This window comes from Notothenia coriiceps, unplaced genomic scaffold (assembly GCF_000735185.1).
Source record: "Notothenia coriiceps isolate Sejong01 unplaced genomic scaffold, NC01 NC01_scaffold00018909, whole genome shotgun sequence".
NCBI classification, from domain to species: Eukaryota; Metazoa; Chordata; class Actinopteri; order Perciformes; family Nototheniidae; genus Notothenia; species Notothenia coriiceps.
The window spans coordinates 9585-27140 of NW_011351610.1; the positions used below are offsets into that span (position 1 = coordinate 9585).

Genomic DNA, 17556 nt, shown 5'->3' on the forward strand with positions numbered 1-17556 from the left:
ATATAAATGTAAATAAATGTACTTGCGTCTCGTCTCTCAGAGTCTCCTCCCTTCCGCCGGTCTGTGTTCTCGCCCATCTTCCTGTGGAGTCTGGTGACGATGGGGATGTCCCAGTTGAGGATCATCTTCTTCATGGGAGCGATGAACAAGATGCTGGAGTTCATGGTCACCCACGGTGAAGAGTCTTGTGAGTTTCGAACCCCCAAGCACTTTCCCAGCCATTTTATTGTTATCAAGAACTAAAAAAAACATTTACTGACAGAGTGGTGTTTATTTTGACATTTCAGCATCTGACAAGCTCGCGAAAGAAGAGGAAGGTTAGTAATGGAATGCTACCGCTTTAATTTGTATAATTTCTCCGGCATATCCTTCTATTTTCTTTATTCTTATTTGCTTGAATGTCTTGTTCTTCAGTGAGTTTCTACTCGTCCATCTTCGGCACACTGCAGCTGCTGTGCCTGCTCACATGTCCTCTGATTGGATACATCATGGACTGGAGGATGAAGGATTGCACCGATGAGAAGACTGTCCCCCCAGGCACAGAGCAGAGGTGCATGTTTGAGATAAAATAAAACTAATAATTACCAACAGAAAACACAAAGGTGACTAACAATTGAGAATGCCCTTTTCAAAAGAGAAATACATTGACATCTTTGGGAGTCAACCTCCTATTCTTTAGTTTGTATTCTCAACGATATATATTGGATGGTGTCTTCGAGAATAACAATAATGTTAAAACCCCTCTCTGTCTGTTCCCCATCAGGCAGACTAGTTTACCCACGAGAGACCGTAAGATCCAGAAAGTGACCAACGCCATGAGGGCTTTCATTTTAACCAACCTGCTGCTGCTCGCCTTCGGAATCTGCTGCCTCATCGACAACATGCCTCTACAGGTAGCACACACACCTCAAAACACATCATGGATGGCTTACTGGGCACTAACCTATGGGCCCATAGTGTCAGACATAAGAAATGTTACTTTTAGAGGCATATAAAAACTACAGTGGTATAATATAACTACAGAGACACAAAACTACACCATAAAGTCACAAATGAACCAAAAAGTGAGCCACCAAACGTCTACCAAGACACACATTACTGTCCATGTAGAGAACACTATTATAAAGACACAGGATTATCTCTAAAACTAAAAAACCACTACAAAGTCTGTGTCTGCAGTCCAGTGCCATAATCACACATTATGGTAGACAGAGTAAACAAGTAAAGATAAACAGTCCCCGTTGATTGTGTGGCTTCTCTTCTCCTTCTCTACCTCAGATCCTGACCTTCATCCTCCACACGATGGTCCGAGGCTTCATCCACTCCTGCTGCGGAGGACTTTATGCTGCTGTGTGAGTGCAGCACTGCTAATTCATCAAGCTACTACATCTAACTCCCTGTTAAACACATTCACAGCCAAAAAGAAGTTGAAAAGCAAACCTTAGGGGGTGATGTTTCACAAAGTGCACGCCAAACGAAATAGTTCTAAGTGGCTTACAATTTAAGATATTTCTATTAAATGATATTTGAGCCACATGTCTTGACAAAGGGGAAGCTGCATTATATGTGTCAAACATTCAAAGCACTGAAACATATTATTTTGACAACAATTAGGAAAGTAAGGCATTAAAAAGGTAAACTTCTTTAATGGAGTGTCTTTGTTACTTAACCTTTTCTTTTGTAAATTGGGGCTCATTTAATTAGGTGCTTCAAACTCTTGGTAACCACGTGATTCTCTCCCACAGATACCCGTCCAACCACTTCGGCACGCTGACAGGCCTCCAATCCATGATCAGCGCTTTGTTCGCTCTCCTGCAGCAGCCGCTCTTTATCGCCATGGTCGGACCACTGAAAGGAGACCCCTACTGGGTGAGGACATTCACTCTTCTCTAACTCCACACACTTGCAGCAAGCGAGTTACAAAATAAATGAACTTTGTGACTGAAACTGTAACTTTCTTCCATCAGATAAACCTGGGCCTGATCCTCTTCTCCTTGGCTGGCTTCCTGTTACCGGGCTATCTGTACTACCACCGCAGACAGCTGATCAGGGAAAAAGAGGCCAACGACAAGAAGGCGGCCGGACAGGAGATGCAGGCGCTCAACGAGAATGAGACCAACGGATACAAACCTCACACTAACGGGCTCCATGCTGCAGAGGCTTAGAGCGGCCACACAGTGCACAGAGGGCCTTGTAGGTGCCTTCAGAATGAGCACCAGTAATCTACGCATCCATATACACTCACTGGCCACTTTATTTGGTACACCTGCTCATTAACGCAAATATCTAATCAGCCAATTAAACGGCAGCAACTCAATGCTTTTAGGCATGTATACATGACATGGTCAAGATGACCTGGTAAAGTTCAAACAGAGCATCAGTATTGGGAGGAAAGGTGATTTAAGTGACTTTGATTGTGGCATGGTTGTTGGTGCTAGACAGGGTGGTCTTGGAGTAATTTCAGAAACTGCTGATCTACTGGGATTTTCACGCACAACCATCTCTAGGGTTAACAGAGAATGCTCAGAAAAAGAGAAAAGAACAGTGGCGGCAGTTCTCGAAGGATGCCAGAGGTCAGAGGAGAATGGCCAGACTGGTTAAAAATGATAGAATTGAGCAACGTTTAAACGCCACAGCCTACCTGAGTATTGTTTCTGACCATGTCCATCCCTTTATGACCACAGTGTGCCAGTCTTCTAGTGGCTATTTCTAGCAGGATAACGCGCCATGTCACAAAGATCAAATCATCTCCAACTGGTTTCTTGAACACGACAATGAGTTCACTTTACTCAAATGACCTCCACAGTCACCAGATCTTAATCCTGTAGAGCACCTTTGTGGTGGAACGAGAGATTCACATCATGGATGTGCAGCCGACCGATCTGTTGCAACTGCGTGATGCTATCATGTCAATCTGGACCAACATCTCTGAGGAACGTTTCCAGCACCTTGTTGAGTCTATTCCACAAAGAATGTATGCAGTTCTGAAGGCAAAAGGGGGTCCAACCAGGAACTAGCAATGTGTACCTAAATAGTGGCCGGTGAGTGTATATTTCGTTGTTCCAGTTGTGTTTTGGTCACTGCTGGTGTACATTTAGCTCACTACAAACCAAACCACAGAGAAAATAGGATTCCTCATGTTTCATTATGTCTTTCAGTTCCTTGTGATTTCGGTAGATGTGTCATCATCATTTATTTATTTATTTTGGAAATAAGTGTCGAATAGCCAAATTACTGTGATTTTAAGCCATAGATTTCAATATCTACCACACACAAAGAAACGTGCACACACCCTTTGACAGACTGTGTGTTAGGTTGCGGATATCATGGTACTTGAAATTCTATTATATAGTTTTAGAAATCGCCTGATAATCATTACAATCCTCGCTAAAACCAAAGAACAGCTTGAAAATACTTGGAAAGTTGCACTTTTTACTTCAGTATTGTTTCAAAAGTGTGCTTAATGAAGCAAACTTTTTGTGTATTGTGCTGTTTGTACTGTACACCCTCCGGTTAAAGAAAACTATACTTATATATGTGTAAAACAGATCATATACATATCAAAGACAATATAAAGCGTTTGAAGATAGAAATACCAGACTTCTGTACATGTAAAGAAGCATTTGAAGTAATTTCAGAGCACAAGTTATTCACACACACACACACACACACACACACACACACACACACACACACACACACACACACACACACACACATACACACACGTAAACGCACAGATAGGCTGGTATAGAGACACCATATCTACCTCCTCTGTTTCATTTTTTTTGTACTGTCTCTCTGCAACCGACCCCCTCATCCGTTCATCAATGTTTTGTTCTCATTAGGAACTATTAATCACATTATTGTTAAATACCTGAAATGAAAAATGAACTAAGTACAGCATTTCTTATTGTGCATTCATCACAGAGGTATTGCTTAGTCAGCCCTTGCATTTCTGGATTTTTATATTTAAATGTTTTTTTATATAAAGGAAAAGTTTGTTTTATGGAACATTAACAAGGAATAATATGACTGACTTAAAATTCTGGCACAGTGTTAATGTTTTTGATCACTTCGTACTGCTTTATGCACAGAAATGAACTAGTGTGTGTATAAAATATGTATTTAAGTGTATTTTTTTACTCTAGCTGCATTAGCTTTAAAAGGGAAGCGTTTGTTTCATCAACAGTTATTTTTGTAGTGTGCTTATCATAAATGAAGCTTAGATGATTGATTGTGTATTCTGTGTTCGCCTTTTTTTGTAAACAAACCTCCATCAAATAGTTTTTTGTAAATATAACTGAGGTGCCCCTTGTATTTTATCACATATTCTGCTTGCTTTACTATATATGGGTGTGTACAGTATATCAACCGATGGCTTTGGTTTAACATGCTTTTTAAATTTGATTGTTCTGCTTGGATTCCCAAAGTCACATGAAAAGGACACTGTTTCAGCCAGCAGTAGATCAAAACAGAACATATATATTATCCCAAAGTGACAACAAATGGGTGTATACATGTTTGATCTCAACACAGCAACAGTAAAGTGTAGAGTTATTGAATCAATTGTACAATTTTAAATGTTTTGACTATTATTTTCAGTGTGAAGTGTGCTTTGGATGTTTTTCGTCCTGGTCTGATGCATTTCTTTCCTGATTTTTTTGTCGTACATAAAACGTTTTAGCTTTTTGAATTCTTGCTCACTTGCCATGAAGGAGATTGTGTTTTGTTTTAACCCTGTGCCTTTGCTCCTATCTTACCTTTATTTCAACAGATTTGAATGTAAGATGAATGCCAAACATCTTTCTAGGTGAACCAAAGCCAATGAGTAGCTTGATATGTTGAGTGCATTACAATAAGAGTTGGTGAGGTTCTCCAGTTTGGCTTATGTCATTACTTTCCTCTTGTACAGTATTTTGTAATGTTTGAAACATGTGAACCAGCAATTCCAGCAACTACTGACTTGTCTGTACCTCTGCAAGTTTCCATAAAGGTCAATAAATAATTTGTCAGACAACAGTAATTTGCTGTCTGAATCCTTGGGTTGAAGTTTAGTCAACATCTCTGATATCCTCTACTACAACAACAAAACATCCTTTGCCTTGTCTGTATTAAGACCAACACATAAAGTGGCGTATCTTATTTCCTTACCCTTGGGGGTTGAAGTGTAAAAGTGTGTCTTCTTTCCTTCCATAACTATATCCAGCTTCTGCATTTGTTAAACAAATAAAATAATAATTGTAAACATATCGTTTTGCTTTCCATTGAATGACTGTTGTTGCTGTTGCAGAGTAAACCATGTATCTATGAACCTGATCACATTATCTAAATGCCCACAAGATGCCCTACAAGGAAGCACAAGCAAAGATAATAACCAAAGTTTATTGGATTTTGGCATTATGGTCAAAAGATATCGCAACAAAATCAAAGAGGGACATTCATACAGTGCCAGCTCGCTCAGTCATCCATAACATCAGCATCTTTCTGCGTTTGACACTGTTCTGTAACGTTGCCTTTCATCATCACACAAAACCACTGCTCCTTTCATTCACCCAAACATCATTGCATCCCCTCTCTCATTAAACATACTCCCAATAATACAATTATCTGAAAAACACACACACGCATCCTCTTACAAAATGCACAGTCACACACACACACACACACACACTCGTGCACACAGTGGGCTCCGGTCTATCTGAGGCTGTTGCTGTTGGGTTGTGATCCAGCGAGGCCGGGGTGGTCGGGACTGTGGCGGTTCTGGTGGGAGACAGAGAGCAGCAACACACTGTTTACATGCTTATTTAAACAAGACTGAGCCAAGCACACAGCTGTTGTGTTCACTGTCTCTGGGTGATGTGGGAATTGACATTAGAGCAGGATCTAGTTTACAGTTTAATACCATATTCAGGAGAACAAATTAGCTTTAGATTAGAGATGAGTTAAACTGACCAACTATCCATACATATTGCTTTAATAATACGTTTTGGGCAATAATTAGATCACATGTCACTTGTTAGATGCTTTTATCCAAATATTCATCTTGTGGTGAAAATCTGACATTGTGACAATTTAATATATTAGGGGGATGTGAACTGTCGTTCCCCAGCAACTACTATGCACCTGGGCGTTAAAAAAAAACCTCAAATGCAAATGTTTCGATCACAAAGTCAATAATATGATGTTAGATATCCGATTAAGGCTTTGGATGTGTTGGAAACTGTTTGTGAACAGGTAAGGCATACCTCTATAAAGCCATATTCAGTAAGATGCTGTTGTCGGCCAGCAACATTTTGTTTTAGCTCTTTTACCATCCTGAAACCTGAAAATACCTAAAAATGTATTTGCTGAAAAACTTGGTATTTGATATACGTTTTTAAATTAAGTTTAATTATGGGTTTGGTTTGTTTAGGGTCAGCGCACTATGTCTCTGTCCATAAACATAAAGACCCACAACAAAACCTATGGGTCAACTTTATAGTTACTGGGTGCTTGATATATTTTTCTTACCTTCTTCTTTTTCTTGTCTTTCTTCTTTTTCTTGCGGTCCGGATCGTCGTCCCTCTTCTTCTTCTTCTTCTTGGGATCGGTGTCTGATGGAGTTTCTGCGAAGGCAAGAAAGAAGCAGCTTAGTCGACTGAAAAACATTCCTTTGCCTTGGTGTAAAAATGTATAATTGATGTTATACCTTGTGGTAATGGGTCCTGTTGTCGATGGTGTTTGTGCTTGTGTTTGCTCTTCTTCTTTGGAGGCTGTATGTGCATCAATCTGTACTGTTCTGGTAGCTGGGGAAAAGAAACACGAAAACATGGATGCATATAAGAATGATCTGAACACTATAATTAAGAGATTAAAGAAACCTGTAGGCCAGGGTTTGCAAATTAAATAGACTTTGCCATAATGTTGTTAATATATGCAGTAAGTACCGGTCCTGTGTGTAGTCTGAAGCCTGTAAGCAGGGCGCCTGTCAGCGGGCTGAAGGAGTTCCCACACACTGGAGGCTTATCAATCAGAGAGCGCAACGAGCTGCCCTCCTGAGCGCCCGGACAGTCGATCATACCTGCAGAGCAGAAGAGAAAAAGGACAGGTTGGAGTATAAATGATTTCCAGATTTCTTTTTCAACATGGCAAAGACAAGATGTGCAATTAATAAAAATGAATAATATAACAAAAACATCAAATACAACTAAACATCACTAGCAAAAGTCCAATAAATGGACAGTATTACAGATATGTAATTAATGTGTGTTGAATGACATGCGTAGATTGTATAGGAATACTGATTATTATAATCGGTGGCTTTGAGCGACATGAAAGCTGATATAATTTTCTCTACACCTGTTTATGTGGCGAGTTTATAGATCAGAACAATGATGGATCCTAAATTATTATACAATATCTACTTATGGAACATCATTTACTTTAAAGTTTGGGCAGCATTTATCATCAACCCTTGACAGTCAGACCATAACCCACCTGGTAACTCTGGCAGGAAGTTGCTGAGCTTCTCCTTCACTTTCTTTCCACAGAATTTGTTGTATGCGTGCTCTAGGTTGTAGTGTGTGATGAGGTTGGTGTTGCCCGTTAACTCGTTTCCCACTAAACACACAGATTGATATCACGGTCATTTAAGCAAAAACAACAAATCATGTAATATGTAATTCATTTTCTTCGTAATAAGTATCAGCAAAAAATATTGCTAGGTCTATCCACTAAATACATTTACTCAAGTAATGACTTTTGAGAGCTTGGTACTCTGCTTGAGTTTTTATTTCTACCCAATAAAAATTCAGAGGCAATAATTATGTTAAATATTAAATCAAACTTTAGTTTTACCTAAAAGTCAGTAAGTCATTCAAACTAGATGCACCTTTGTAATCTTTGATAAAACTTTAATGCATCAATAATTATAATCAAAACATATGATATATGATTCTGAAATGGGCCAATCTGCATATTGAGTACTTTTACTTTTGGTACTTTAAGAATATTCTGATGACAATACTTTTGTACCTTTACTTGAGTAATATTTTTGATTGCAGGACACACTGGCACTTCTACCTTTACTTTTACTCAAGCACAAGATATTTGTACTTTTATAACCTCGGCTAGCCACATATATAATTACTTATATTACGTTAAACACAGATGCAAAGTAATGCGTAGAAATCTCAAGTGGATGTTTTAGTGTAACATAAGACATAAAATAAGAATACCTATTAAAACAGTTAGGCTAATACCTGTTCTGTTAAAGAGCTAACTCACTATTTTAGGTTTCACTCTTGTTGGCTAACATTAGCTAGCATTGTTTACTCACTGCTTGGCAACCTTTGGTGACAGCTAAACTATGTGTTCTAATAAACAGACAAACATAATACAAAGTATAAAACAGATATAACTGTATGCCAGTACCAGGAAGCTCCCGCAGTAAGTAGAAAGGTTCATTCATGGCTCCGGGCTTCCGCAGAGCAGGCCCTTCATCCCCGAGCTGCGGTGGCATCTGCCCCGTCATGGAGGCTTGGTTTTGCGGCAGAGGCGGCGGAGGTTTCCCCGGTCCGAAACCCAGAGACGAAGAGCCGGGCGGTCCCTGGGCTTCATTTTGCCCGAACAGAGTTGAAAACATTTCCGTCATATCTATACCACGTTTCTACAAGCAAGTGGTCTGTTGTTTGCTGAGATGTTCACGACAAATCCATCTGTGGTTCAACCAGAGAACTACTCGACTCTTCACTTCTTTGTGGCATTATTTTTCATGGCCCGAGTACCGTAATACCAGTCGACAACACGCACGTTACCATAATGATTGTTGTACGGTGGCCCTCATGGAAATAATCAATGAGCTCACCAAATGGTTTTAGTTTTGACGATATTAAGTTTATTTTCAGAAAACAGTAATAAACAATATATATGTAGTATGTACAGCTAATTTAAAGAATATACATTCAGGTCAATGAATTAGATGATCACACATCGAAGACATCAGCAGGGCCAAGAGAAGATGTCAACCTTTCAAACTCTGTGACCGTCGCCTAAAAGGAAGAGAGAAAAGAAGACTTAAAGCAAACTTCCATTTTATAATCCTACATTTTTCATAGTGCACATTTCGTCTGTGAGCAGTTGCAACCTCATTTTAAAACACATCAGTCCTATTTACAAAACATTTATGCGTCTTGATAAATACTTTCCAATTATGCAGCTTTTATATAATTGATGATACTCATGTTGAAAATATATAGTTTAATCTATAAAAATGTACATATTTTATTTAAATATACATTTTAGAGTAAGTAATTTAGCATTTCCTACTCATGCATCCTCCTTTTGAGTGTAAAAACAAACATCTTGATTATGTTTTTTCCTGAGTATTATCCTGTACAGCTATATTGTCTTTCTCTCTCACCTTCCACTCATCCAAAGCGGTAGAAACAAGTTGTCCAGTCTGAGAAATGCTCTCTCTGCCAGCCAGAACCTTCTGTGCCAGGGCAGCATTCTCTGCTTGAATCTTTTTCAGCTCCAGTCGCATGTAGGCCTCCTGCTTTTTATAGTATGGCATCAAAAAGCTGCAAAAGTCCTTCTCAGGAACCCCGCTCGGCCGCCTGAATGAACAAGGGACAGGGTTAAAAATTAACATTTGCATTTGAATCACATTGCAAAATGGAAATATTACAGAGGTGATGCACAATGCATAGAATCAATGTACCTTAATTACAGGTCCTTTTGGTGAGGACAAAAAGCCTCAAATACAGTGTATACAAGTGCCTAGACAATAACCTAATCCATACTGGTTAACACAACAATGCTGGGGCAAATACTTTGTACTGTTACCCTTTGTATCCACCTTTATGTATCTACTTTTAGGAATTCTTAACATTTCAATCATGACTATATTTCCAATCTTACAACAATCATCAGTTAGATATTTTATTTAACTACAGTTTACATATACATGTTTTATAAGCTGTTGCATTCAGAAACACATCAGATCAAAATGCAGCTCAGAAGGTCTGGATTACCCACTGACTCACTACTTGCTTGTTGTCTGCAGAAGGTGCTGGAAGGTGAAGATTAATGCTTTTTACTCACCATGCAGGAGCTGTATTGTTCTGGGCGGCGCTCTCCAGTTCGTCTAGCTCATTCATTTTGAACTCTAAGCGGCCTTCTTCAATCAATCTGCTGATGTCCTCCTACACATGATACACAGGCAGGTAAGCAAGTGCATACACATGTTTAATACAAACAACAAGACAGTACATCTTACATTTGTTATTATTATTTTCATAAATGTGATGTGCTACATACCTGTATATTTTTCCTCAACTCCTCAATGAACTGCTTGTGAATGTGTTCCATCTTCTGCGGGTTCTTCTTGTACAACGGGCGAAACGTGCTGGCGAATCTGTTGAAACTGTGAGTGGAAGCAGTGTCAGCGAACAGTGGCTTTTCCAAAACAACAAACATTTTCTCACCTAACTAATCAAGTACTGAAAGGATATATTAATCTATTATTGATAGACAGAACATTATTCATGACAGCAGTTCCATTTACCGAGTACTTTTCAATTATTTTATCAAGGGAAAGTTACAACTTTTTACATGGCCTCGGATGTGAGGATTTTTTGCTTTTCTTTATTATATAATTCAAGGCATATATCTGGGTGTTGGATTGTACATTTGACATATCAACTTAATAAAAGTACCCTTGGACTTAAGGAACCTTTCTGGGCATATTTCACTATTTTCGGATATTTCTTTAAATGAAATAAAAACAAAAAGACAAAATATCTATTGATGGATTAACTAAAATAACGCTGACATAATGAAAATATACTGAATTTTTGATGCCATACTATTTCCATTAAAACAAATTAAGCAGTTATTATTTATAAACAATTAAAAGTCTAATCTTGTCAATCAATAAACACAAGTCTTGCATTAACTCGAGTAAAATAACTTCTAAAAAGCAGGTATTTTCTACAAGGTGTGGGGATTCTTTGTATTGTAGTTTTGACTTTTCTCTGATGGTTTTTCTTTTGGTCAGAAACACACCGAGAAAGGTCCCTCATAATTAAGTTGTATGACAATAAAGTATTTAATCTTGGGCAACTCAAATGACAATTGTTTCAAGGAATGCTACACAGCCATGATCATCATTTACAATGCTAAGACCTCAGTCATTTACACCAGCACTTACACACTGTTTTCGTCGCTCATCTCTGTCTTCATGTTAGCTTCGTTGCAACTTCAGAAGCATACCTCTCTCACTCATCTCATTTTATACCTTACACTGTAAATTAGCGAAAAAGAATGATCTCGAAGAGCGCTAAAAACTTTAAATATTGCATACAAGGCTTTTTACTGTCGTTTTGGGACATGTTTCCACAATAAACACAAATTACTCTTTACGTTACCTGGCCTGCTCGATGAACTTTTCCAGGCTTTTCTGAATTACTTTGTCGAACAGCTTCAGCCTGTTATAACGAGCTACCGGCTCCTCGTCGGAAGTTGAATCAACTGATTCAGTCTCGGGCAGATTTGAGGAAAGGTTTCCTTTAGATTCATCATTTTGAGTTTCAAACAGCTTTTTTGTTGGGTCTGCAATTTCCTCCATTTTCAGCTTCGTCTATTTACGTTTTTGCAGTACCCGCCAAATCAACGGCGAATCGCTGAGCCCAAAACATACGAACTCGGTTTTGTTTTGCGCATGCGCGGATGTAGTAGAAGTCTTGCCAGTTGTTCCTCAGGCTCAGCTGTCATTGCCCCTCATACCCCTCGAGGTGGACTGTAGTCTTTGCCAACATGGGTCTTATCACAGGACTGTTCTCTTTCTTGTACCACTTACCTCAGATTTACAAATGGCTGCTAAAACCGTATTATATCGCCTCGGTTATTATGACTGTCGCCTTTCTGCTGATCCGAAAGGCTCCAGGTCTGTGCGAGCACCTGGCGACCCAGCGCGAGGACGGCAACTCCTGCGACTTTGACTGGGTGAGCATGCTGGGGATAGTGTTGCAGACATGCTGCTGCTAAATATGGACGGCCCTGCTACAGGAGAAAGTTAATTTACTCTTTTAATATTGTATTTTATTTTATAGAGAGAACTGGAGATTCTTATGTTTCTGGGTGCAATAGTGATGATGAAGAACAGAAGAGCAAGTAAGTATACACACACACACACACACACACACACACACACACACGCCCCCCCTTTGTTTATGTGTAAACCAACTATTTATATTGTTTACATTGTAAACATCTCAAAGGGGGCCCCATGGATTAAGCAGATGAGATACTCAATTTGGGAGGAGGGGTGGACCAACATGAGAAATGTGTCTTCTTATTAAAGTTGTACTGTATACAAACGGTATAGGCCTACACAGTTATCTAGGGCTACAACTAACTCTTATTTTCACAATTGATTAATCGGACAATTATTTTTAAATATAAATATTTTGGTCTGAAAATGTCAGAGAATTGTGAAAAATATTCATTCCTGCCCCTCAAATCAACTTGGTGTTGTGATGTATTTTATTGTCTTGTTTTGTTGGTCCTAATTTCCGAATACATTCTTTGATGTATTTTTATCTTATAATGTGCAACTTTCAAACTTTTACTCAATAGCTATGTATGAATTAATGTGTAACTGTTTTCTAATTGTTAACCTGAAACCAGAGGAGAAGCTTTGCAGCAAGCCATACAGGAAATGCTTCCCCCAAAACGTTGCTTTGTTGTATAAACATGCAGTGTGACCCCACCTTCTTTTGACCTTGTTTCCACAACCTGAAGGTTTTCCTTGTGCTCCATTCATTGTTCCTCCTCTCTTCTCTCCCTGTTCCTCAGTCACAATGGAGCAGCACGTGGGCAACTTGTTCATGTTCAGTAAAGTGGCCAACGTCATCCTCTTCTTCAGACTGGACATCCGGCTCGGCATCTTTTACCTCACATTGTGTGTTGGTCAGTGGTCTTAAAACTTCTGCCCCACCCACAACATATTGAAGTTATTTGAAGGGATATTAATTATAAGCAGTCTATCATAAAGGTCACATTACACCTTCTCACACGTATTGGTGTTTAATCTGTGTTTTTTTTGTAAATAAACATTAGAAAACTCATAAAAAATTTAACATGCGCGAATCAAAGTAGCACATCTGCTCTTTTTCCGATAAACGTGTATAAGTATTAATAATGTTTGAGTATAATGAAACTTAAGAACACTACAGGAGACCCTCTAAATAGGGCTTCTAAGGCTTCATATTGACTTGGAGCTATATATTCCCTACAGTTTCTATAGAATTACTGGTAGATATCCGTAAAGTCATCCAACATTAGAGTTTCTATAGAATTACTGGTAGATATCCGTAAAGTCATCCAACATTAGAGTTTCTATAGAATTACTGGTAGATATCCGTAATGTCATCCAACATTAGGGGAAATTGACTTATGTGACTACAAAAAAAATAGCAGCAAATTGCAGTAGATACCCATTTCTTAACACAACGTGGTGGATATTCCTCAGGACACCGTGACTAAAGTTTAAATGAATTCTGATTCCAGTGTTTTATTTATTTTATACTACTCTTCCACTGAAGTCTTGTAGATTGGCACATCACTTTTTTTGCTAAATTGCATTACATATTTAGTGTCAAACGAAGCTTATAGGGTTTAAATGCAATTTATTAACCTTAGCTGATATTTTCATAGTTTTAATAAATGTAAAACTTACATTTAATAATTGTTTCTTTTACCACAAGCCTGTGTAATGTTAACTTATCAGTCTCTCTCTCTGTGCCTTCTCTTCAGCTTTCACCATGACCTGTAAGCCTCCACTCTACATGGGTCCCGAGTACATCAAGTACTTCAGTGACAAGACCATCGACGTGAGTGTTTCACTACAGGCCACACTGAATTACAGTTTGTTTTTAAAAGGCTTGTACATTCCTTTATGATGGGTTACTACCATTTGGATGTACAGCAGAACCTCAGGCATTTGAAATGTTAGGGGAAAATAAAAATTAGTGGGCATTATAACAGAAAATCTAGTATTTGTATTCAGTATAATACAAACATAAACAAGCTAACTTCTTATTTACAAGACTTTAACCCGCACTCACATCTGCACACTTATGTTAATATATTTAGAATGTTCATTAAAATGCTCAACGTTTAACTGTTTAACTTTTTTCTTTTTTTTAAATGTGTATTTTAATTTGTATTTTATTTTATCTTTATTTTGACCTTGTGTGAATCCTGTTTTTAACTCTTACCTTGTTGCTGCTTCAAACGCCGGAATTTCCCCAAGGGGATAAATAAAGTTCCATCTTATCTTATTTTATTACACAATGCAACAGGAATGTTTTTGCATTTATGACAGTGTCCATGAGACAGGCACGTTATAATAGCAGTATGCCAAATTATATTATGTCATTGAATTTGAAAAGCAAATAGTGAAATGTAAGGCCTCTCTATCTGATGATGTCCCAGTCGTGGAGGCGAGGAGGTGTAAATGACTGACATACTGATTAAACACTGTGTTTTTTATTCATCAGGAGGAGCTACGGAAAGACAGCCGTGTCACCTGGATTGTTGAATTCTACGCAAACTGGTCCTCTGACTGCCAGTCTTTCGCTCCTGTCTTTGCAGACCTTTCACTCAAGTAAGAGTCTCAGTCATGGTTTCCCTAGGCCCCTGAACAAGTTAATAAGTCACTTATATAGAAAGACATCTATGTGATAGGATTAGTTAAAATACTAGAGAAATACACACTTTTTACTATAAACCTATAAATCACTAGTGTTGCTTTCACTTTAACAAGCAACCATTATATCTATTTCGTTTTTATAAAGTATTTTTGCTTGAAGATCTACTTTATTAATAAACAATTATACGTTTTACATCCATATATTTCTCGCATTCACCCCTGCATTCCCTGTAAAAGCATGGTCTTTGATATGAAAAATAAGAATAATTACTTTTATTTAATACCAGCTGCAAACAGTCAACAGCCTCCTGCTACATGATAGTGTTTTATTTGTATGCATTTATTCCATGGAAGATTGGCTTAATAACTCACTTTCATATACGATACTGTATTTCTGTCAAAATTTGTCTTTAGATTTGAACATTAAGATAACATTTAAATTCATGTTTTACTTCCTTCATTAATTATAACCATGATGTTGGATTAAACAGATGTGATTGTTCTGCAGAGATATCAAAGTCATATGCTCACAAAAATTAACTAATTTTAGGAAGTGTTTGCAGACCATTAGTTAGCCATGAATGTCTCACGCTTCTTTCCCCTGCGTTCTTCAGGTACAACTGTCCTGGACTCAGATTTGGGAAGGTGGACATCGGTCGCTATGGAGAGGTTGCAGAGAGGTAAGCCTGTCTATAATGATATAGAAGTACAATAACATACTATTGGCGTTTATGCTAACCACATGTTTTACAGATTCTCTGAGCTATCAATCAATCAATGTTTATTTATATAGCCCAATATCACAAATGTTACATTTGTCTCAGTGGTCTTCACAATTTGTACAGAATATCAGTATGACAATACGACACCCTCTGTCCTTAGACCCTCACATCGTACAAGGAAAAACTTCCAGAGAAACCCCACAGTTTAAAGGGGAACATGGGAGAAACCTCAGGGAGAGCAACAGAGGAGGGATCCCTCTCCCAGGACGGACAGACGTGCAATAGATGCCATGTGTAAATCGAAAAGATAATACATTTACAACATAGGTAGACCAAATGTTTGGAAATGCATGTGTCTATAATAAGAAGATGAATCCACAAGGATGTCAACAATCCTGTGGGAGCCATCAGGGAAGTAGTATGATGAAAGTCAGGCAGGACCACAGTGACAGGTTCAGCCCCGACTCAAATACAGGACTCAGGATAGAGGATCCAGGACACACGACCACAGCAACAGGATTAGCCTCGACTCGGGATCCCGGCGTATATATATAAAAATATTTTTAAAAAGCAGCTATGGTTTTGACTGTCCCATGATTTGTTCCTTCACAGGTACAGAGTTAGTACTTCTCCTCTGGCCAGGCAGCTGCCCTCACTGATGCTTTTTGAAGAAGGGAAGGAACTTATGAGACGTCCAATGGTGGACAACAAAGCAAGAGCTGTGTCTTGGACCTTCAGTGAGGTAAGACTTGTCCGTTACAAACACATTGAGCAAGTTCTGCGACATTGATGCCAACTTGTACATTATTTCCTCTCTAGGAGAACATCATCAGAGAGTTTAACCTGAATGAGCTCTTCCAAAAATCCAAGAAGATGAACAAAAGTAAAGCTTTGAAGGAAGAGTTGCAGAACGACGCTCAGCCAGAGGAGGGCAGCAACGAGCTCGAGCCTGAAACCAAAATCACGGAGCAGCCCGCAGAAAGCAAGAAAGACCAGTAAAGAGAAAAGAAGAAGATTGCATGAAGTCTCTCCTTTTCTTACCACGCCTTACATTTTGCAGGAGTCCAGAGTATTATGGAACGTAGAGAGGAAAATAGGTTGGACCCCTGCTAGATGTCATCTCTTTACATGGGAAAATAATGACCCAGTAAACTGCACCATGTTCCCCTGGTCCATCTGGGTATTAAGCAGGGTGGTTGCCGCAACGATTTGGGGACATTATATTACATTTATAACTTAAATTATTTGAGAACATGTGCCTTTTTTGTAATGAATGCCTTTTGATACTTTCATCTCATCCCTGCGTGTGACATTTAGCTGCCTGTATTTTGTAATGTGTGTGTTTACTGATGTCTCATGTTTAATACCAAAGTAAGAGTTGAAACTGAAAAAAGAAATACACAAATCCAGTTATCAATTTTACCTTTTTTTATTCTGCGACATCTTGTTAAAAATTCTTTATAAGGCCATTTTGGAAATGTCTTTAATGTACTCGTTACAGATATTTGTGAAACTCGTTCCATCCGCCACAGCCCACGATAGCGATATTTTATCTCACACAGAACTATACATACTGTTCTCACATAGTTTCAAATTGTTCAGTGGCCATCATCCCCGGCCAGAGCAGGAAGAAAAGTAACACAGGTTCTCTTAATCCCCTGTGCCATTAATGCTTCTTTTCTTGTTAGCACCCACACGTCAACCAGGTGGGCTTTTGACAATATTCTCACAAGTACACACGCCAGTGAAGCATTCAGCACGACAAACAAAAGTCACATGCACACCAACGACATAGGGAACTGGCAGGGATGAAAATCACGGCCATTTGGGTTAAACAATGATACTTGTGTGCTTCAAGCGTGTTCTTTCCCCCAAATACGTGCCACATTCAGCCAGCTTTGACATTCTACTGCTAGAAAAACTAAAACCATAACTCTAATGCCCAATCCTAAAACTCAAGCACACCTCCCTTTCTGTAATTACTCTTCAACATGGCTGTGGGTTAAAAAAATAATCAAGTGTACCTTTACAGACGTTTTAAAGTCAATCCAAAAAATCAGTGTAAAAAATACAAACCAATAGAAAAAATTTAAATGTGCATGATTCACTATGAATGGTCTCAAGGCAAAAAAAGAG

General features: G+C 38.6%; 4 protein-coding genes across 4 annotated transcripts; 2 read left to right on the top strand and 2 right to left on the bottom strand.

Annotated features, from left to right (window-relative positions):
* Nucleotides 1-46: 46 nt before the first annotated feature.
* Nucleotides 47-2443, top strand: LOC104951301 (large neutral amino acids transporter small subunit 3-like). The gene is made up of 7 exons (XM_010777933.1): nt 47-187; nt 288-317; nt 415-550; nt 764-893; nt 1279-1352; nt 1746-1869; nt 1968-2443. Exons 1-7 carry the CDS (start codon nt 100-102, stop codon nt 2163-2165), a joined length of 780 nt encoding a protein of 259 aa, XP_010776235.1. The 5' UTR covers nt 47-99; the 3' UTR covers nt 2166-2443.
* A 2922-nt stretch (nt 2444-5365) lies between these two features.
* Nucleotides 5366-8786, bottom strand: med19a (mediator complex subunit 19a). Its single transcript, XM_010777934.1, has 6 exons — nt 8416-8786; nt 7480-7602; nt 6930-7063; nt 6692-6788; nt 6514-6608; nt 5366-5763 (listed from the first exon to the last, which is right to left on the bottom strand). Exons 1-6 carry the CDS (start codon nt 8633-8635, stop codon nt 5698-5700), a joined length of 735 nt encoding a protein of 244 aa, XP_010776236.1. The 5' UTR covers nt 8636-8786; the 3' UTR covers nt 5366-5697.
* Nucleotides 8787-8855: 69 nt separating this feature from the next.
* Nucleotides 8856-11972, bottom strand: pmf1 (polyamine modulated factor 1). The gene is made up of 5 exons (XM_010777939.1): nt 11412-11972; nt 10303-10408; nt 10087-10187; nt 9404-9599; nt 8856-9032 (listed from the first exon to the last, which is right to left on the bottom strand). Exons 1-5 carry the CDS (start codon nt 11609-11611, stop codon nt 8967-8969), a joined length of 669 nt encoding a protein of 222 aa, XP_010776241.1. The 5' UTR covers nt 11612-11972; the 3' UTR covers nt 8856-8966.
* Nucleotides 11727-17257, top strand: LOC104951304 (thioredoxin-related transmembrane protein 2-B). The gene is made up of 8 exons (XM_010777938.1): nt 11727-11988; nt 12096-12156; nt 12841-12954; nt 13801-13877; nt 14547-14653; nt 15313-15378; nt 16033-16162; nt 16240-17257. Exons 1-8 carry the CDS (start codon nt 11800-11802, stop codon nt 16417-16419), a joined length of 924 nt encoding a protein of 307 aa, XP_010776240.1. The 5' UTR covers nt 11727-11799; the 3' UTR covers nt 16420-17257.
* Nucleotides 17258-17556: the final 299 nt, after the last annotated feature.